At 47.6% G+C, this 21,603-nt stretch overlaps 1 protein-coding gene across 18 annotated transcripts in view; it reads right to left on the minus strand.

The window, feature by feature from the left end:
* Window positions 1-21,603, minus strand: part of LOC308190251 (uncharacterized protein) — a 96,545-nt gene that overhangs the window by 14,843 nt on the left and 60,099 nt on the right. For 11 of the 18 annotated variants that reach the window (XM_080581325.1, XM_080581326.1, XM_080581318.1 and 8 more), the window contains 3 exons: window positions 20,714-20,794; window positions 19,888-20,120; window positions 15,776-18,693 (listed from right to left, as the gene is read on the minus strand). Coding sequence is in view for 7 of the 18 variants with exons in the window: in XM_080581327.1 (XP_080437453.1) it covers window positions 10,926-10,980; window positions 11,110-11,160; window positions 11,244-11,378; window positions 13,174-13,226; window positions 13,357-13,389; window positions 13,498-13,518 (348 nt within the window). In the remaining 11 variants the exon portion in view is untranslated. Of the gene's footprint in view, window positions 8,944-10,772; window positions 10,823-10,903; window positions 10,981-11,109; window positions 11,161-11,243; window positions 11,379-13,173; window positions 13,227-13,356; window positions 13,390-13,497; window positions 18,694-19,887; window positions 20,121-20,377; window positions 20,594-20,713; window positions 20,795-21,603 lie in introns of those variants that run through there. The other 7 variants (XM_080581327.1, XM_080581312.1, XM_080581309.1 and 4 more) reach the window with 7 other exon arrangements.

The raw sequence follows: 21,603 nt of genomic DNA on the forward strand, positions 1-21,603 counted from the left end.
ACCAGGCTGACAACACGCTCACCTTCCCTCACTGCTCCGTGACACGGGGATTTCCTTGTCCAAGACTGAACCAAGCACCTGCAGAGACGAGAGAAAAGCACACCCTGAGGCACCTCACAGCCACAGCGTACCTGCTGCAATACCTCTCTCTCCCCAGTTGCTTTACTTCAGCTGCTCGTTAGCTCGATCTAAGATCCAAAATGTGCCCGGGCGGCGCCGCGCCAAAATGTGCCCGGGCGGCGCCGCGCCAAAATGTGCCCGGGCGGCGCCGCGCCAAAATGTGCCCGGGCGGCGCCGCGCCAAAATGTGCCCGGGCGGCGCCGCGCCAAAATGTGCCCGGGCGGCGCCGCGCCAAAATGTGCCCGGGCGGCGCCGCGCCAAAATGTGCCCGGGCGGCGCCGCGCCAAAATGTGCCCGGGCGGCGCCGCGCCAAAATGTGCCCGGGCGGCGCCGCGCCAAAATGTGCCCGGGCGGCGCCGCGCCAAAATGTGCCCGGGCGGCGCCGCGCCAAAATGTGCCCGGGCGGCGCCGCGCCAAAATGTGCCCGGGCGGCGCCGCGCCAAAATGTGCCCGGGCGGCGCCGCGCCAAAATGTGCCCGGGCGGCGCCGCGCCAATCACAGACCTACCCTTCACAGATGAAAAAGGTAACTCTGATACGACCCTGCTCAGTCTCTTGGTAATACTGCGCCTACGTGGTCAAGCCTCTTGTAGTGTGTAATCAGGCTCTTTTTAGTCCTCTGGAGAGTTACACAAGTGCCTTCATATGTCTAGAGATTCAAATATAACCCAAAAACACAAGTGGATCCCACCATCCCAAAAACAAGTGAGCCAGCAACCTCTGCTAAATATCCCTCTAGTAAGTGATTTCCAAGCACTTAAAAATCTAGAAATCCATAGACTCCAACCTGCCCAAAGAACCCTGCAACTGACTGAAGGTTTTTCCTTCAAAGCACTTACCCCAAAGAGCAGCCCAGGCACAATGAACTCTCTAATGGCACACCTGGGGCTCATATACCATTTGGCCCTGCCCAGCACCCAAACCCAATCACCTGGGAAAGGGGAGGGGCAAAGCACAAGAAAGTAGAAAGAGCACAAGCAGCAGCAGCTGTGGGTTTTTTTTTTTTTTTTAATCTGGTTTAGCTCAACAGCATGCAGACTGCAGACAAGAGAACTGGGGTGTTTCTAGAAGCAACAATACCCATGCTTTTGCTGCAGCTTTGAATATTGAAAGGACAATACGACCAAGCAACTGAAATTTTTTCAGCTAGACTTAGCTCAAACCTTTATTTACATAGAAAGAAAAATCTAGGAGCATAACAGATCACACGCCAAAACAAAAAAAAAAAATCAATTCCATGTAATAACATCACTCGCAGAAAAACTCACGTACTTGAGTAGGCTATCTGAAAACCAAAAGGCTATGCTGATGGGTCAAAACACACTACAGGACAATAGAGCCTGGCCCTCTGCTGCACCAGCTTAAAACTCATCCCTACACTCACCAAGGTGGAACCCCAACCCAAACACAGACACATCATTTCAGCCTCAACACAGTTTTGGAAACTGCTGGAAAGCAGGCTTCAACCTCAGCGAGGCGTGCTCAGGCTACACGGGATGGGGCTTCAGGCACCGCTTCACCTACTGAAGAAGACCACCATCAGGAGCTGCCATGCCAGACCACCTTTTTCCTCTGCAACACCTTTCTCAGGAACCAAACAGCATTCCAGTGACCTGCTTTGCTCCTATTCTAAAGACTATCACAGCCCACCTTGCCTCTGGCACCTGATAAGCAGAAGAGAAAGCAACCACAGCAATAAAAGCCACTGCACCCTCAGGACAGTTACTCTCATCCCCTCCTTTACCTCAGCTGCTTACCTACCCCACATGGCAGATGCTTCCACCCGTTCTCTGAAGCCGCCTAGAGCACCTCTAAAAGAGAAACTGGAATTTACTCTATTTGATGTAGTAAAATAAGTGCAGCGACAACCGCACCCCAAAAATAACAGCTACCTCTGTTCATCACTCACCAGAGTCACTCCAGAGGTAGCTCGGGTCGGGACATCCTGTACTGCACACTGCGTTTCAGCCTGAACAAAGGAAAACACAGTCAGAAGACAAACATTCAGCTGACAGCATTAGCACCCATCCCTCAACAACAGAAGTCACCCCATATTTAATGTTTTAGTTTCAAAACAGCAGTCCACTTGCCTCTGTACCTGCAAGTTAGATCCAAGCTCGAAAGGAACGGCCACCACCACCCATGCCACCTGGGAACACAGAAGGACAAAATGACCACTGTGCTTGCAAGCATCCACCTGCCACACTGCTCCTCTGTCCCAAACAGCCTCCCCACAGACCCTCAGAGGGAAACACCCAAACGTCTTCCCTTTGCTTCAGATAAGGGATCACCAGGCTGATAAAACTCTCACCTTCCCTCACTGCTCCATGACACGGGCATTTGCCTGTCCAAGACTGCACGAAGCCCCTGCAGAGACAAGAGAAAAGCACACCCTGAGGCACCTCACAGCCACAGCGTACCTGCTGCAATACCTCTCTCTTCCCAGCTCCTTTACTTCAGCTGCTCACCAGCTCGAACTGAGATTCTTCGCTCACAGCGCCGCGGCAAACTCTGCCCAGGCCAGACAACACACACTGCACAAGCTACGTTGTTTAAGACACACGAGCTGGAACATTCCTGCCCAACAACCAGTGGCATCGCACAGGAAGGATGCCGCACGCTCCTAGAAACCAAACCTACCAGTCCTGAACAGCTCCCCTGCCAGACAATTCCCCACCTCCTCCTGCCAACCACGCTCAGCACACACACTACTTGGCTCTCAAAAGAAAAAAAGTAATAACATACACACACACAAAAAACAACTGAGCTCCACAAATGCCAAAAAGCCATGCACACACAGCAGCCCCAGCAGGGGTATTCACAGACTTACCCTTTACAGATGAAAAAGGTAACTCTGATACGACCCTGCTCAGTCTCTTGGTAATACTGCGCCTACATGGTCAAGCCTCTTGCAGTGTGTAATCAAGCTCTTTTTAGTCCTCTGGAGAGTTACACAAGTGCCTTCATACGTCTAGAGATTCAAATATAACCCAAAAACACAAGTGGATCCCACCATTCCAAAAACAAGTGAGCCAGCAACCTCTGCTAAATATCCCTCTAGTAAGTGATTTCCAAGCACTTAAAATCTAGAAATCCATAGACTCCAACCTGCCCAAAGAACCCTGCAACTGACTGAAGGAAAAACAAAGCACTTACTCCAAAGAGCAGCCCAGGCACAATGAACTCCCTAATGGCATACCTGGGGCTCATATACCATTTGGCCCCGCCCAGCACCCAAACCCAATCACCTGGGAAAGGGGAGGGGCAAAGCACAAGAAAGTAGAAAGAGAGCAGGAGCAGCAGCTGTGGTGGTTTGTTTCTTGTTTCTGTTTACTGTGTTGTTTTTTTTTTAAATCTGGTTTAGCTCAACAGCATGCAGACTGCAGACAAGAGAACTGGGGTGTTTCTAGAAGCAACAATACCCATGCTTTTGCTGCAGCTTTGAATATTGAAAGGACAATATGACCAAGCAACTGAAATTTTTTCAGCTAGACTTAGCTCAAACCTTTATTTACATAGAAAGAAAAATATGGGAGCATAACAGATCACACGCCAAAACAAAAAAAAAAAATCAATTCCATGTAATAACATCACTCGCAGGAAAAATCACATACTTGAGTAGGCTATCTGAAAACCAAAAGGCTATGCTGATGGGTCAAAACACACTACAGGACAATGGAGCCTGGCCCTCTGCTGCACCAGCTTAAAACTCATCCCTACACTCACCAAGGTGCAACCCCAGCCCAAACACAGACACACCATTTCAGCCTCAACACAGTTTTGGAAACTGCTGGAAAGCAGGCTTCATCCTCAGCGAGGCGTGCTCAGGCTACACGGGATGGGGCTTCAGGCACTGCTTCGCCTACTGAAGAAGACCACCATCAGGAGCTGCCACGCCAGACCACCTTTTTCCTCTGCAACACCTTTCTCAGGAACCAAACAGCATTCCAGTGACCTGCTTTGCTCCTATTCTAAAGACTATCACAGCCCACCTTGCCTCTGGCACCTGATAAGCAGAAGAGAAGGCAACCACAGCAATAAAAGCCACTGCACCCTCAGGACAGTTACTCTCATCCCCTCCTTTACCTCAGCTGCTTACCTACCCCACATGGCAGATGCTTCCACCCGTTCTCTGAAGCCGCCTAGAGCACCTCTAAAAGAGAAACTGGAATTTTACTCTATATGATGTAGTTAAAAAAAACTGCAGCGACAACCACACCCCAAAAATAACACCTACCTCTGTTCATCACTCACCAGAGTCACTCCAGAGGTAGCTCGGGTCGTGACGTCCTGTACTGCACACTGCGTTTCAGCCTGAACAAAGGAAAACACAGTCAGAAGACAAACATTCAGCTGACAGCATTAGCACCCATCCCTCAACAACAGAAGTGACCCCATATTTAATGTTTTCGTTTCAAAACAGCAGTCCACTTGCCTCTGTACCTGCAAGTTAGATCCAAGCTCGAAAGGAACGGCCACCACCACCCATGCCACCTGGGAACACAGAAGGACAAAACGACCGCTGTGCTTGCAAGCCACCACCTGCCACGCTGCTCCTCTGTCCCAAACAGCCTCACCTCAGACCCTCAGAGGGAAATACCTGAACATCTTCCCCTGTGGTGGTTTTACAGGGGTAGGCGACCGAGCTCCACCAAAACCACTCTCTCACTCTCCCTCCTCAAAGAAGGACAGGGAGAAAACACAAGGAAAAAGGGCTCAAGGGTTGAGATAAGGACCAGGAGATTACACAGTAAATATCGTGATAGACAAAACACACTCAGCATAGAAAGATAGAAAGATTTATTGCTTATTACTACACAATGTAGAGAAGCGAAAAACAAACGAAAGCAACCAAAAGCACCTTCCCCCCCAACCACCCTCTTCCACCTTCTCCCCCCCAGCGGTGCAGGTGATCAGTGTTTATGGTCAGTCTATAGCGCTTCTTTGCCGCCACTCCTTCTCAGACGCCCTCATCCCCTGTGCTGTGGGGTTCCTCCCACAGGATGCAGTCCTTGGTCAACTGATCTGGCATGGCCTTCCCACAGGCAGCAGCTCTTCCAGAACTGTTCCAGATGTAGGTCCATACCATGGGGTCCATCCCTCAGGAGCAAACTGCTCCAACCTGGGTCCCCCACAGGCAGCAGCTCCTGCCAGCTCACCTGCTCCTGCGTGGTCTCTTCTCCACGGTCTACAGGTCCGGCCCGGAATCTGCTCCGGCAAGGGTCTTCCACAGGCCGCAGCCTGCATCAGTGCAGGTCCACCTGCTCCACCATGGTCTCCTCCATCAGCTGCAGCATGGAACCCTGCTCCACCATGGTACTCCGTGGGCTGCAGGGGGACAGCCTGCTTCACCATGGTCCTCGCCACAGGCCACAGGGGACTTCTGCTCCGGCACCTGGAGTACCTCTCCCCCTCCTTCTTCACTGACCTTGGCGCCTGCAAGGCTGTTCCTCACTCCTCTTGCTCTCCCAGCTGCTGCATGGACCAGCGTGTTTTTTTTTTTTTTTCCTGTCTTAAATATGCTCTCATAGACGCGCAAACAACATCACTTATTGGCTCCGCTCAGCAGCGGGGCCCTTACCTAACATGGGGCAGCTTCTAGGTTCTTCGCACAGAAGCCACCCAAACGTCTTCCCTTTGCTTCAGATAAGAGATCACCAGGCTGATAGAACTCTCACCTTCCCTCACTGCTCCGTGACACGGGCATTTCCCTGTCCAAGACTGCACGAAGCCCCTGCAGAGACAAGAGAAAAGCACACCCTGAGGCACCTCACAGCCACAGCGTACCTGCTGCAATACCTCTCTCTTCCCAGCTCCTTTACTTCAGCTGCTCACCAGCTCGAACTGAGATTCTTCGCTCACAGCGCCGCGGCAAACTCTGCCCAGGCCACACAACACACACGGCACAAGCTACATTGTTTAATGTTATAAGCGAGACCACGCAATTTTCTGGTCTATCGAAGATAATTTATTTATTAAGTAAGCAGGTACAAGCAAAACAGCGCTGGGCGGCTGGGGAGTCTCCGCTCCATCACAGCACGCAACTTTCCCTTTTCAGTGTCGCCGTTTTATAGCATCCAAGTTCGGCTTGTCAGCATCCAAGTTCGGCTTGTCAGGACTTGTTGAATCTTCTGAAGCTGTGCAGTTCGTTCTGTTTCTTTCAATGATCATGCGTTGTGCTCGTGTTCAAGGGTAGTAAAGCAGCAAACAGTATTTCAGAGTCTTTGTTTTACCAAGGACGTTTATCCAACACCCCCTCCCCACTATCTACTTGCTTAGTCTTCCCCCTTAACAAGGTCGTAAATTGCAAAACCTTGTCTTCTCAGCAGATTCTCTGAATTCTTTTTAAAGACAATGAACAAACACCCGCTAATTTATCACAATCCCTCCTTTTTCTTTTTCTAACATATTTTGTTCATTGATGAATTTTTGAAGCACTTGTTTGCTCAATATTAAAGTTGCTGCGTCATCCTCCTCCTGTTCAAGAGATTCATATTTCGCACACACAAGCATAAGTTGAGCTGCCTCTAATCGTTTTTTTACAATTGTGATTATTTGATTGAATATACGTGGTCCAAAAGTTAGTGTAAATATGAGCAGCAACAAAGGTCCTGCTATAGCTGATAGCAGTGTAGTGAGCCAAGGTGAGTAATTAAACCAGGATTCGTACCAGTTTTGGTGGGCTTCATTCTCCCTTTTTCGTTTTTCTAGCCCTTCTCTCAATTTAGTCATTGTATCCCTTACCACTCCAGTATGATCAGCATATACACAACACTCCTCTCGTAGGGCTGCACACAATGCTCCTTATTGTAGAAAAATCAGATCTAATCCCCTATGATTTTGTAGTACTCCTTCAGATAAGGATCGCACAGATTTCTCTAAAGCTTATATAGATTGCTCAATACGGGCCAAATCCTCATCTACAGCAATGCGTAACGAGGTAAATTCTTGGCTTTGTTTTACCAGAGAGGTAATTCCAGTTCCGGCTCCTGCAGCCCCCAGAATCATCAGAGTGGCTAAAGTAAGAACCGTAATAGGCTCTCCCTTCCTTAAGTGGTTTTTTGCCATAGCATGTTGGATGTACATATACTCCTCAGAATGGTAAAGAATCCTTGGGATAATTACTACCTGTACACAGAAATCATGAGACGAGTCGAACAATTTCAAAGATAAGCATGGAGTTACCCCCAGAGACGAACATACCCATCTGGTGTTATCTGCTGGTATTAACCATTTTTCTTTGTCTAATTGTGTAACATTTTCTGTAATATTGCATAGATGGAACTTCTCACCAGGGACCGTGCCTACGCATCTGCCATTCCCAGTTACTTCCGTTAACATTATTCCTACATCCCTTCCCCAAATTGCATTGAGGGGGATCGGTTTCGTTTGAACGGGTGGTCTCTCCCAGATCCCCAATGGCGTCGTAATATGGGGGCCTTATATCAAGACATAACCAGCAAGGTCTAGGCACGTCTGGATTTGTTTGATTCAACAACTGATAACTAGCATTCATGATTCTCCATATGTTATTCCCGGTCACCCCTTCATTTCTAATCCCGTACTCCGGGTTCACTGATTTATTAGCAACCTCCAGTGGTTTAGGGCTATTAGGAGTGTCCTGGTTCCAGTTAGGACAGAGTTAATTTTTCCTCATAGTAGCTGGTAGGGTGCTATGTTTTGGATTAGGATGAGAAGAGCGCTGATAACATGCTGATGTTTTAATTGTTGCAGAGCAGTGTTTACACCAGGCCAAGGACTTTTCGGCTTCTCGCTCTGCCCTGCCAGCGAGCAGGCTAGGGGTGCAGCAGGAGCTGGGAGGGGACAGACCCAGGACGGCTGACCCAAACTGGCCAAAGGGGTATTCCATACCATCTGGGGTCATGCTAAACAATATATAGGGGTGGCTGGCCGGGGTGGGGGGGCCGGCTGCTCGGGGATAGGCTGGGCATCGGTCAGCGGGTGGTGAGCAATTGCATTGTGCATCACTTGTTTCTTACACATTATTATTATTAATACTATTATCATTATCACTATTATTATTATTGTTATTATTATATTCCTGTCTTAATAAACTGTCTTTATCTCAACTCACTGGCTTCACTTTCCCGTTTCTCTCCCCCATCCCAGAGAGGGAGGGGGGAGGGTGAGCGAACGGCTGTGTGGTGTTTAGCTGCCAGCCGGGTTAAACCACAACAAGGAGTTAGCATTCTAAAAGCTCGTGTAGGCTGAATCCTCAAAACACTCCCCGACAGTTTCTGATTTGGTCCCACCCATTGGGGACTCTTAGTCTCTTCCTTCTTTATATAGATGATGCCTCCCCTATCAGTCCCCCAGCAGTAGTTATCTGCGGAACAACATGGTGATCTTCCCATCTAATCAGGCTCCATTTAAAAGGTTTGTGAGGGTGCGCAGACCCAGGAACAGTGTAAACAATCATACCCATTACTATGTATCAAAAAAAAAAAATGGCTAGGGCCCATTTTCCAGAGTTCTTTACCTGGCCACGTAATTCCCCACCGTTTCACTCTCTGCCTCGCTTGTCAGTTCGGTTGCAGCGAACTACAAGGTGCAGGTTCTTCTCGGCAGCAGCAGTGTTCTTCAGGGAAGTTTCTCAGGTAACCGCGACCTTTTTCTGATCAAACAGGGTCCCCTCTCCTCCTTTTTACGATACATAGACAGTTAGACCATACTTATCGAGTTCGTTTCAACGTGAGCTTTAAGTCATCAGGGCCTGCGACCGCTTCCCATTCGCTTTTCTGGATCGGTCCTTTCACGCCACTGGCATGCGTTCACCCCTTCTCAGCCGTCCGGATAGCCGTCTCTGTGATAAGTAAAACAACATAGGGGCCTCCCCACCGCGGTGTTAAAGACGTTTCTTTCCATGTCTTAATTAGAACCCTATCTCCAGGTTGTATCCTATGGATTGCTATATCTAGCCACCAAGCCTTTCGCTTGCAACTCCCTCCGTCGGTTCATAAGCTGTATTAAATAAGGTTTTAATTGGATATCCTGTACCTGGGGTTGATCAGATGGCATCTCTAAATCATAAGGCATACCATACAGCCTTTCAAAAGGTGAGATTCCGACATCGGCTCGGGGCTATGTCCGGATATTCAATAGTGCAAGCGGTAAACATTTCACCCAGGAGGTTTTAGTCTCTATCATAAGCTTTGTTAGTTGCTTTTTAATTTCACCATTCATTCGTTCTACCTTTCCCGAACTCTGAGGATGCCAGGGAGTGTGATATTCCCATTTAATTCCCAGAGCCTTCATCGTGTCTCGGGATACCTTTGACACAAAGTGTGGGCCTCAGAGTCAATTGCTTCTATTACCCCGTATCTGGGTATGATGCTTTCTAATAATATCTTTACCACGGTTTGAGCTGTGGCCCTTGCCGTAGGGAATGCTTCAACAAAGTTTGTGAGGTGGTCTACAATAACTAATAAGTATCTATATCGCCCCGTTTTCGGAAGTTCAGTAAAATCTAATTGAATCTTTGCAAAAGGTCGATGTGCCAATTCTCGTCCTCCTCCCGGGACCCTTTTTCTCATGTGTTGAGCATTTACCCTCCGACAAGTTACGCAATCATTTACGATCCTCTTTGCTATATTATAAATCCCTATACACATATAATATGTGGCAAATTGATCCACCAACGCCTGAGTACCCCAGTGCGTCTGTTCATGAAATCTCCGTAGCACCCTCATAGCTACTGATTTTGGTAACACTTCCCGTCCATCAGGCAGTACCCATTTCCCTTTATCGTTTGTTTGTTTTTTTTTTAGAACCCCCATTTGTGTCATCTTGTCTTCTTCTGTAATAGTGAAACAGAGTAAGGGGAGGGGAATGGGTCCATTCGACCAGAGGGAGTTAGTCGTCCCGCACTTGTAGCAGTTTTTATAAGGCGGGCTTTCTTCCTCAGAACAATTGCATTCAATCCCATCAACTCCCCATTCACTCCAGCAATCATAACATGGAAATTCCTTTAAGTCTTTCCCACAGTATTAAGTAGTATATTAAGCATTATTATATATTATTTATATATTATTATATTATTATTATATTAATTATTACATATTAACTATTAAGTGTAACTATTATTTCCCACAGTCTGGGCAATCTTCCTTCGTTCTTATAATTCTTATACTCATTAATGCTGCCCTTTTTGCCTCCTGATCTGCTAGATTATTACCCCTAACCTGAGGGGTGAGGCCTTTTTGATGCCCTTTTATATGTACTACGGCAATTTCTTTGGGCTCTCTGATAGCTTGTAAAACCTGGGTAATCAATTCCTGATGTATTAAACCCTTTCCTTGTGAATTGATGAGCCCCCTTTCTTCCCATATTTTACCAAACGTATGTACTACCCCATAAGCATATTTTGAATCTGTATATATTGTACCGCTTTTATTTTTCAACAATTTTAGGGCCCGCAATATGGCATATAGCTCGCAAGCTTGGGTGGACCAGCTAGGACTCAAAAGTCCAGATTCCACTATCTCAAATGTTTTCCCATTTACTAACGGGAACGTTTACTACCTTGCCTGGGGCACCTGATAAGCAGAAGAGAAAGCAACCACAGCAATAAAAGCCACTGCACCCTCAGGACAGTTACTCTCATCCCCTCCTTTACCTCAGCCGCTTACCTACCCCACATGGCAGATGCTTCCACCCGTTCTCTGAAGCTACCTAGAGCACCTCTAAAAGAGAAACTGGAATTTACTCTATTTGATGTAGTAAAGTAAGTGCAGCGACAACCGCACCCCAAAAATAACACCTACCTCTGTTCATCACTCACTAGAGTCACTCCAGAGGTAGCTCGGGTCGTGACGTCCTGTACTGCACACTGCATTTCAGCCTGAACAAAGGAAAACACAGTCAGACGATAAACATTCAGCTGACAGCATTAGCACCCATCCCTCAACAACAGAAGTCACCCCATATTTAATGTTTTCGTTTCAAAACAGCAGTCCACTTGCCTCTGTACCTGCAAGTCAGATCCAAGCTCGAAAGGAACGGCCACCACCACCCATGCCACCTGGGAACACAGAAGGACAAAACGACCGCTGTGCTTGCAAGCCTCCACCTGCCACACTGCTCCTCTGTCCCAAACAGCCTCACCTCAGACCCTCAGAGGGAAACACCCAAACGTCTTCCCTTTGCTTCAGATAAGAGATCACCAGGCTGATAGAACTCTCACCTTCCCTCACTGCTCCGTGACACGGGCATTTCCCTGTCCAAGACTGCACGAAGCCCCTGCAGAGACAAGAGAAAAGCACACCCTGAGGCACCTCACAGCCACAGCGTACCTGCTGCAATACCTCTCTCTTCCCAGCTCCTTTACTTCAGCTGCTCACCAGCTCGAACTGAGATTCTTCGCTCACAGCGCCGCGGCAAACTCTGCCGGGCCACACAACACACACTGCACAAGCTACATTGTTTAAGACACACGAGCTGGAACATTCCTGCCCAACAATCAGTGGCATCGCACAGGAAGGATGCCGCACGCTCCTAGAAACCAAACCTACCAGTCCTGAACAGCTCCCCTGCCAGACAATTCCCCACCTCCTCCTGCCAACCACGCTCAGCACACACACTACTTGGCTCTCAAAAGAAAAAAAGTAATAACATACACACACACAAAAAACAACTGAGCTCCACAAATGCCAAAAAGCCATGCACACGCAGCAGCCCCAGCAGGGGTATTCACAGACTTACCCTTTACAGATGAAAAAGGTAACTCTGATACGACCCTGCTCAGTCTCTTGGTAATACTGCGCCTACGTGGTCAAGCCTCTTGCAGTGTGTAATCAAGCTCTTTTTAGTCCTCTGGAGAGTTACACAAGTGCCTTCATACGTCTAGAGATTCAAATATAACCCAAAAACACAAGTGGATCCCACCATCCCAAAAACAAGTGAGCCAGCAACCTCTGCTAAATATCCCTCTAGTAAGTGATTTCCAAGCACTTAAAATCTAGAAATCCATAGACTCCAACCTGCCCAAAGAACCCTGCAACTGACTGAAGGAAAAACAAAGCACTTACCCCAAAGAGCAGCCCAGGCACAATGAACTCTCTAATGGCATACCTGGGGCTCATATACCATTTGGCCCCGCCCAGCACCCAAACCCAATCACCTGGGAAAGGGGAGGGGCAAAGCACAAGAAAGTAGAAAGAGAGCAGGAGCAACTATGGTTTTTTTGTTGTTGTTGTTTTTTCTGGCCTAGCTCAACAGCATGCAGACTGCAGACAAGAGAACTGGGGTGATTCTAGAAGCAACAATACCCATGCTTTTGCTGCAGCTTTGAATATTGAAAGGACAATATGACCAAGCAAGTAACTGAAGTTTTTTTCAACTGCAAGCAGCTCAAACCGTTGTTTTTATACAGGAAAAAAAAATCTAGGAGCATAACAGATTACACACCAGAAAAAAAGATCAATTCCATGTAATAACATCACTCGCAGCATAAATCAAGTACTTGAGTAGGCTATCTGAAAACCAAAAGGTTATGCTGATGGGTCAAAACACGCTACAGGACAATGGAGCCTGGCCCTCTGCTGCACCAGCTTAAATCCTATCCCTACACTCACCAAGGTGCAACCCCAACCCAAACACAGACACACCATTTCAGGCTACACAGGATGGGGCTTCAGGCACCGCTTCACCTACTGAAGAAGACCACCATCAGGAGCTGCCACGCCAGACCACCTTTTTCCTCTGCAACACCTTTCTCAGGAACCAAACAGCATTCCAGTGACCTGCTTTGCTCCTATTCTAAAGACTATCACAGCCCACCTTGCCTGTGGCACCTGATAAGCAGAAGAGAAAGCAACCACAGCAGCAAAAGCCACAGCACCCCTAGGACAGTTACTCTCAATCGCTTTTACTTCACCCACTCACCTAACCCCCGAGGCAGATGTTTCCATCTGCTCTCAAGCCACCTAAAGCACCTCTAAAAGGCAAAATGGATTTTTATTCTACTTTTTGTAATAACTTAACTGCAGTGACAACCACACCCCAAAAATAACTGCTACCTCTGTTCATTGCTCACCTTGCCTGAGGTAGCTCGGGTCGCAACGTCCTGTATTGCGCACTGCATTTCAGCTTGAACAAAGGAAAACGCGGTCAAAAGATAAACATTCAGCTGCCAGCATTACCACCCACCCTTCAGCACCACAGGTGACCCTATATTTAATTTTATCATTTCAAAAGAGCAGTCCACTTGCCTCTGTACCTGGAAAGTAGATCCAAGCTCAAACGTGGCCACCTGCAAGGCCGGGGGGGGGGGCATTTGGCAGCCACCTGCAAGGTGGGGGGGCACCTGGCAGCTTTGCTCTAACAGACCCTACTAGTTACCTCAAAAAGATGGGCTTACCGGTCTCAATTTGAAATGCATCAGTCCATAGGCTCTGACCCACCTAAAGAACCCTGCAACTGACTGAAGGAAAAAAAAAAGCCCCTACCCCAAAGAGCAGCCCAGGCAGAATGCCTGCCCTAATCATGTGGAAAATGGGAGGGGCCGTGCATGAGAAGAGATAAAGAGAGCAGGAGGAACAGCAGCCCTGTTTTTGGTCTGGCTTAGGTCAACAGCGTGCAGAGTGCAGCACAGGCAATCAGCCTGTTTCTCCTGAAAGACTTACCTTAGCTTTGGTGAAGGAAACTGACCAGGCTGACAACCCTCTCACCTTTTTGCACCACTCCACAACATGGGGAACTCACCTCTCCACAGCTGCACAAGGGAACTGCAGAAACAAGACAAAGCACACCCTGAGGCACCTCATAACCACAGCCTACCTACCTACTGCAATACCTCTGCAATACTTATACCTCTCTTTCCAGCTGCTTTACCTCTGCTGCTCTCCATCTCCAAATCACATTCTTTTAACTGTCACGCAGAGCGGTGGTCCTCCAGGTGCCATAGAGCAGCGCCATTATTTTTTTTCTTTTTTAATTTCAGAACAGCTTCCCTTCAAAACAGCTTTCCGCTTCCCTCTGGAAATGGACAGTAGGTCAAGCTAGTCACCGAGTTGCCAACGCAGAGCTTCACAGTTCCAGAAGGTGCTCTTTCATTCGACCGATTCCTCAGAAGTGTTACCTACCACTAGCAAAAGCAATAAACAGACTGCAAACAGGCACTGCCACATTTGACAAACTTCATGTTTTTAATTTTATCATTTCAAAACAGCAGTCCGCTTGCCTTTACATCTGAAAAGGCAGATCAAGCCAGTCACCAAGTTGCCGAACAAGAACTTGACAGTTCCAGAAAGTGCTGTTTCCTTTGACCGGTTCCTCCTAAGGTTTACCTACTGCTGGAAAAAAAGAAAAAAAGACTGTGCCAGCTGCCCTTAAGTACTCACCCAGAGCTTGAGTATTCGCCCAGAGACAGACCAGATGTCTTTCCCAAAAGAGTCAGGACAATGTATTATTGCACTGTTGGACCACCATGTTAGCTACCATCACTAATTGCCAGGCAGGACAGCTCCAGGCCAAACACACACATGAAAAGGCACACTACAAACATCATGAACAAAACATGGGAAAAGAATTACTTTTCAAGAGTTACTTTTACATGTCGTCTCAGGGAGGAAGTAACTGCCCTGAGCAACGTGCCCTTACCCACTGGGAAGCTGAGGGGCAATGTGAAAGACTACATTTCCCGGCATGCCACGGAAACCAACATGGCCGGCAGGAAGCTCAAAACCCAAAGACCACAACTCCCAGCATGTTGCGGGGCACGAAGCCTGGCAGTTGCTACAGCGCATGCGCATCTCCTCCGTCTGCAGTACCTCCCTTTCGCCAGCAGGTGGGAGCAGAGAGCGACGCGTCACTGCAGCGCCTCTTCGCCTACAGCACCGCTCGCTGTTCGGCCACCAGGTGACACCAGGCGCCGCCGCGCCACCCCGCTCCATGCATGGGCGGAAACAGAACGGCAGGCACGGCTTCCCAGGCCGTCTGCTCGTTAAGGGAAGCGGCGGGAGCCGCGTGGAACACCACACAAGAACGGCAAGAAAAAGCACCCCGCTCCACTGGCACGGAGGAAGTAACTGCCCATCCTAAAAGGCCCCGTGCTGAGCGGCAACGTGAAACTACAGTTCGCAGCATGCTCTGGAAACCAATGTGGCCGATCAAAAACCCGGAGCCCAAAGACCACAACTCCCGGCATGCTGTGGGGCAAGACGCTCCCAGCCACCTGACCCAGCTGACGCCCCGCCCCAGAGTCAAACCCATGCTTTCTGATCCGCCGCCTACTACCCCAGCCACGGGTCCCGCAGGACCCAGCTGCCCCAACACCCTTCCCTCCCCTCTGCCACGGACGCCCAGGCCCTCCCTCACCTGCTGCTCTGCAGCAGCCACAGCCCAGGTCACGCTCGCCAATCACTCCCTCCACGCAGACCAGCCCCAGCACACCTGGCCCAGGGAGCAAACACAGCACAGGCCTACCCCCACCATTGCTGCCCTTGCCCCCCCCCCCGCCTGCAGCCTCCCCAGCAGGGTGGCCCCCACACCCAGGTCACTTGTCTGTGTCCATTGGCTCCCCCATGGACAATAAACACGGGGCCAACACCCCAGCCCCTGCCCCCTCCACACCCAGGAACCTGCACCCAGCAGCACGGCCACGGCCACTTACAGTGTCCACAAACACAGAGGGCAGCACAAGCCAGAAAGCAAACTTTATTAAACTCTCACGCAGGACTCCTGGGAGGGAGACTGCGGCAGAACTCCCTGCCCAGACATTCTCCCCTTCCCCTGGGGTGCTGCGGGGCTCAGGCATCCACCAGGTCCATCCGTCCGTCTCAGCATCCATGCCCTGGGGAACAGCTGCCTCCTGCAGAAATGGGCTGTGAGGCACAGAAGGAGGAAGAAAAAGGAAAAGGGCACAAGTGGGATACAAGCAGCAGGAGAGGAACTGGGTGGACAGACAGACAGCAGGGCAGAGGGACAGAAGAACCACCCGGGGGGCAGGGAGCAGGACAGGGGTGATCGACAGGGTTGGACAGAGAGTCCAACAGAGGCACAATTGCGACAGCCAGGATGACTGAGAGTAATAGCAATTTTACTGACATCAGACAGCATTAGTTTGGGATGAAATCAGTGTTTTGGTTTTTGGATCAGAGATGACTCTGTTAAACAATCTCTGCCTTTCCAGTATTTGAAAGGAAAAGGCATGAGGATAAGCACACAAGTATGAAGCTATTATTACCAACAGAGATGCTGGAAGTAGGCTTCTCCATATCGCTTTTAGTACTTGTGGAGTAATTGCCTTAAGTAACTAGGCAAATTTAAACTAATATTCACATTTTAAAGAAAATGTGCAGCACTGAAAAAGCTTTCAGGGTGGAGGGTAGCTGCGCTACCTAAGCGTTCCCTAGGCCTCCAACTTTACATGCTATTGCACTAGGGGAACTTGGTGTGCTGACTCTAAGGAACAGTACAGAGCGTAGAGCAGAGTGGAGACACCACGGATAGGCTCTGTGATGAGACGGGGACCTGATGCTCTTATGCGCACCAAGACTGATAAGCTGCATGTTTACCATCCTTGTGAGAAAAATCTCAAATAATTTTCTTCAGACAGGATCTTCTGTGAAGCTATTTTATTCGTGATTGCAATGGCGGGCATCGTGTCAATCAGGAACGCATTTTAGTAAACAAATCATAACCTTTTATTCCCTATTACCCGACACCTGATCACCTCCCGTTTCCTCATTGGCTAAGTACTACAGGTTCACAAGCTACTCGACGCTCCTCTATACCATGTATGTACAATTTTTCTGTTTTTTCAACCCTTTAATTTCTCCTTTCTTATGTTTTGAGAACTTGTGATCTTTGTTTTACTGTTCTCACACTGCTCATCTTGTTTTTCTCAAGCTTCTACCTTATTTTGGAACAGTGAGGCCTTCTACTGTCCACTTATCTACAGGTGACCCATTCGGTGATAAACTGGAGCTGATTGATACAGCGGTGCACTAAGGGTTAAGAAGAAGGTTACTCACAGGCATAGAGTGGTAACCAGGCTAGAATAAGAGAAAGTGGGAAACAATAAGAAGTTGCTAGGCTCGGACGGGCCTATAGAGGGCTATGCGTGATCAAAAGGAATGCACTAATCAGAAGTCTGTAACTATGCACGCTAGCTGCGTGCAGTGCATGTAGCTATATAATATCTGGCATTGGAACAATAAAGGGTCTCCATTTCTCGACTATCTTGGAGTCTGTGTCCTCATTCCCTTCACTTATCTACTTAGCATTTCTCCTTATTATGACTACACGATTACCTTGGAATACAGAAAAGTAATTCTCTACTGCAAAAACACAACTTTGTTTCTCACACCCTGAGCCAACCACCTGTCATGGTTTTGACAGAACGTTGTACTCTAGTGAACTTTTGCTCATTATATCATCACTGTAATACCAAAACACACCTCCATCCCAAAAGCTCCATGCCTCCAAGCTGCGACCACCCCTCACTGAGCACACGCTCTGAATTTCTCAGACCCCTATAGCTTTAAACGAAAGCAAGAAAACTTTACAAATCATAACCAAGATATGCCTGACTAGAGTCACTCAAGCTCCACCTAAAAGGGACAGAAAATAATCACAGAATCATAGAATATCCCGAATTGGAAGGAATCCACAAGGATCATCGAGCCCAACTCCCGGCATCACACAGGTCAACCGAAAAATTCAGACCATATGACTAAGTGCAGAGTCCAAATGCTTCTTAAACTCCGGCAGACTTGGTGAAGCGACTACTGCCCTGGGGAGACTGTTCCAGTGCTCAACAACCCTCTCAGTGAAGAGCCTCTTCCTGATGTCTAGCCTGAACCTCTCCTGCTGCAGGTTGACACCATTCCCACGGGTCCTATCACTGGTCACTAAAGAGAACAGATTGGTGGATAATGTAAATTGGCTTAAGTGAAAGGGGATGTTAGGGAAGATACCATCACGAAGGATACCTTTCTGACTTCCAGGATGAGTCGACGGGCTGAGCCTCTCTTCCCCCCGCACCGGGATGTCGTGGGGTAAGATTTGAATGCTTGGTTGTACCAGGCGTCTCCATAGAAACTCAGAAATCTCTAGAGCCTTTGTGCCTTTTAATGCGTTAATAGCCAGGATGAGTACCTGTGTATTTCATGCGTGCTCGCTTGCTTTTGCAGACAGTGAATTTATCGCTGGCAATTCCAACGAACCTGTGTCCCTGTTGCTGTAATAAACTGCCCTTCGTTGCATTGTTCCTAGCCGTGACAGTTCTCATTGAACACAACTAGAGCGAGGGTGTGCTACGTTATTGGTGAATCCGTGACCGTGGTAGTTCAGTACCCCGAATCTGACCAGACCCGTAACAGTTAGTCAGCTACGCCCCTTAACACGACAGTATTTCATAGAGAAAAACATTAAGCCTAAGATTTCTCATCCCTAAGGCCTTAAGGGGGCAGGCCGAGAAGGAACCAGAGATGCTTAGTATGTCTCCTGAGAATCGCAGCTTACAGTTACTCCACGTCTTCTGGTCTCATGGGATGAGGCAGAGGTATAATTAATTCCTTCTCCATCTCTCTGGAAAGAGTTTTCCTCCTATCTGTGACAAAGGAGAAAAGTGTTATGGTCATGGAAGTCGTTATACAAAGCCACACTCAGTGAATTCACTATTACAGTTAAGATCGTTTTTAATCGAAAACACCTCAGCAGCAGTGTTACCACTGCAAACATAGTGCTGCACAAAAATTCAACTCAAGATAAAGGAAAGGGCGAGCTAAAAGGACAAATGACGTGACCGAAGGCATCTGCAACAACCATCTGGTAGATGGTTGTCCACAGCCCTTGGATTCCATGGTCGTCTTTCCTGCCAAATGAATCCTGGAAGAACAAGAAAAGATACACAACATGTCCACAGAACCTTTTGGGGAGGCTACTGAAAAGAAAAACAAAAAAATAGAAACAGCATGCAGCTAGTACGTCAGTTTTGTTAACAGAGTAACATTAACATACTAGAAATTTCCACATTCTATGTAGCCCCAAGGTGGTGCTGGGTACATCCACTGATATTAATGGGGTGGCACAATGTAAGAGATAGTTAATAGACAAGGTACACCTGAGGTGCACAGATTGCATATTCCATGCGACAAAAAAGGCACAGCTTGGCACCCAGTTTGGATCAGCTTGCGTATGAGTCTGCTGATACGTGAGTATATACAGCAAGCAGACAAGTCTTTTACTCCACAGACTCAGTTTCATTTATGTATATACATACGTGTATGTATCTCTCTCTCTCTCTCTCTATATATATATATATATAAACAAACAAACATTGGGAACTTCATAACCACTTGAGTAACAACCATTAGCTATGCCTACGCTGAAAGCCAGGACTATGCCTAAGTGATTAAGTAAACACAGAGTCTTATCCGTGAAATACTGAAAATGCCCCATAACCGCTGGGGGGCTTATGCACGGTGTACATAATTTTTGCGCAAACATGCATCTTAATACACAAAGAGGAGGGGCGAGGCGGACAAAGGTTTTAGGGACTCGTCAAGACCAGAACAGCCACTGGGCAATCGCTCAGATGTGCAAAGCTCAGCTAAAACCTGCACAAATCCACCGAAAGAAGGAGGCTACCTACTTGTCTGCTGAAAATAACCTCTACAAAGAACGTATTACAAAATCAAAAACGAAACCATCATCCAGCAAAGCAAGTGTCTAGAGTACAATGGGCTAAAACTGACAGCTGAGGTTTGATTCTTCAGCAATTTCAAAGGTCTTCAGATCCTACCTGACTTCTCGTGCATGGTGGCGTTGCAGCACAGAAATGAGGGGAGCGGGAAGATCGCAACAGGCCAAACGCGGTGCTGAGCTCCTACAGGAGCTGGTGGGATAGCACTGACAAGAGTGAGACAGGCTGTCAGCCTTCTGCATGAGCTGAAGAAGAGGAGCGCAAGTGTCTGAAGAAGCTGTTTCTTCTCATACTTCATTTAATACACACCGTCTTTAAACCCAGGGCGTCTTCTTAGGGAAGAGATAAAGAAGTAGAGTTAGCGGCTCCAAGGACACTTCAGGATCTTAGTTCTTTCTATAGTTAGCTGCTATCCACAAAACCAAACCAGTTAAAATAGAGAGTTACATTAAAAATTCTTGATAATAACAAAAGTATGGGATTTAAAAAAAAAGACATGCACAGAAAAGAGGTTAAATTATCTCATTCGTTTCTCAATTCCGCCACAAACTCTATGCTCAGCTCCTCTTAACTCACTCACCCCACTTACCCATCCAAACACAGGGTAGACGCAGCAGTCCTCAGCATTCTTGGTAAAAAGACAACATTTTCATGTTTGCTGTCAAATATCATCTCTTTCCAGCACAATTTCCTGCAAGCTATGCTAATTCCTCCAGGCTTTTTAATATATGCTAGAAACTTCACTGTTTTATCTTAATGACCATCTCGGTGGAAGTCGCCGAGCTGCTATCTTTGATTCTGCTGTCTTCACAAATACAAATAAAACAGTACTTCTGCAACAATCTATGACAAACTAGGCAATACATGCATCTACCTCTTATATAAGAAAGGAAAGAATTTGTAGACAACATCCAGAAAGTATTACCTTGTTAGATATCAGAGTGGTGGGGCAGAATGACAATGCTACACAAGACTGTACTTACACTCCTGGGATTGCACAGGTTTGCTGGAATACAAAAAAGATAAAGTAAGGTCACTATGCGGAACAAGTTCACTCACTCCATTATTACTGTGAATGACAAGAATATTTCAGTAAGCGTTCTTTTAAACCCATGGAAATTTTCAGATTTATGTCAATTTGGCTTCATGAAAACTGAAACTTGCAGTGCAAAGATCATTTATAAAAGCTGTAGCAGGTGAGCTTTTTAGGCACGGATTTTTGTCACCTTTTTGGGTAATGTTCGTCTCTCTCCCCCATTACCCCCCTTCCCTCCCCCCCCCCCCCCAAAAAAAAACAAGAAAAAAGATTAAAGACCACAAACTGGGACTTCTCGGAGGTATGTCTCCATTTTTCACCTTATACACACAGTTTCTTCGCTATGCTAAACTTTCACAATGACTGTATAATAGAGTCTTACTAATATTGTTTCTGTCTGTGAGTTTGATACTACTTCCCCAAGTTGGATGAAACAAGCATTTTTCGTTGTGACGGACATCAAAACAAATAATGTCTCTCGTCAGCTATGGAGTCCTGCTGGCAGTATCACCAGCTCACACAGAATGCCATCTAGTTTTTGGGGTCCACCCCATCTATCCTCAGCAGTGGGAAGTTCTTCCAGAAGCAAACAGACTGTTATTCGTTCCTCAATGGAGCTGAGGCTCTGTAAGGCTTTGCTTTTTTCTTCCCTCACTCCCTCTTTTATTTCCAAGCTTTAACTTAAAAGCTAAGCTTGTGGGGCTGGGGGGAATCCCCAAATCAAATCCCAGCCCCAACATCCCATAGTCCCCTACTCTCAGGCCCAGCAATCTACAAAT

Source organism: Anser brachyrhynchus, assembly GCF_964034855.1.
Source record: "Anser brachyrhynchus genome assembly, chromosome: 2".
Classification (NCBI taxonomy): Eukaryota; Metazoa; Chordata; class Aves; order Anseriformes; family Anatidae; genus Anser; species Anser brachyrhynchus.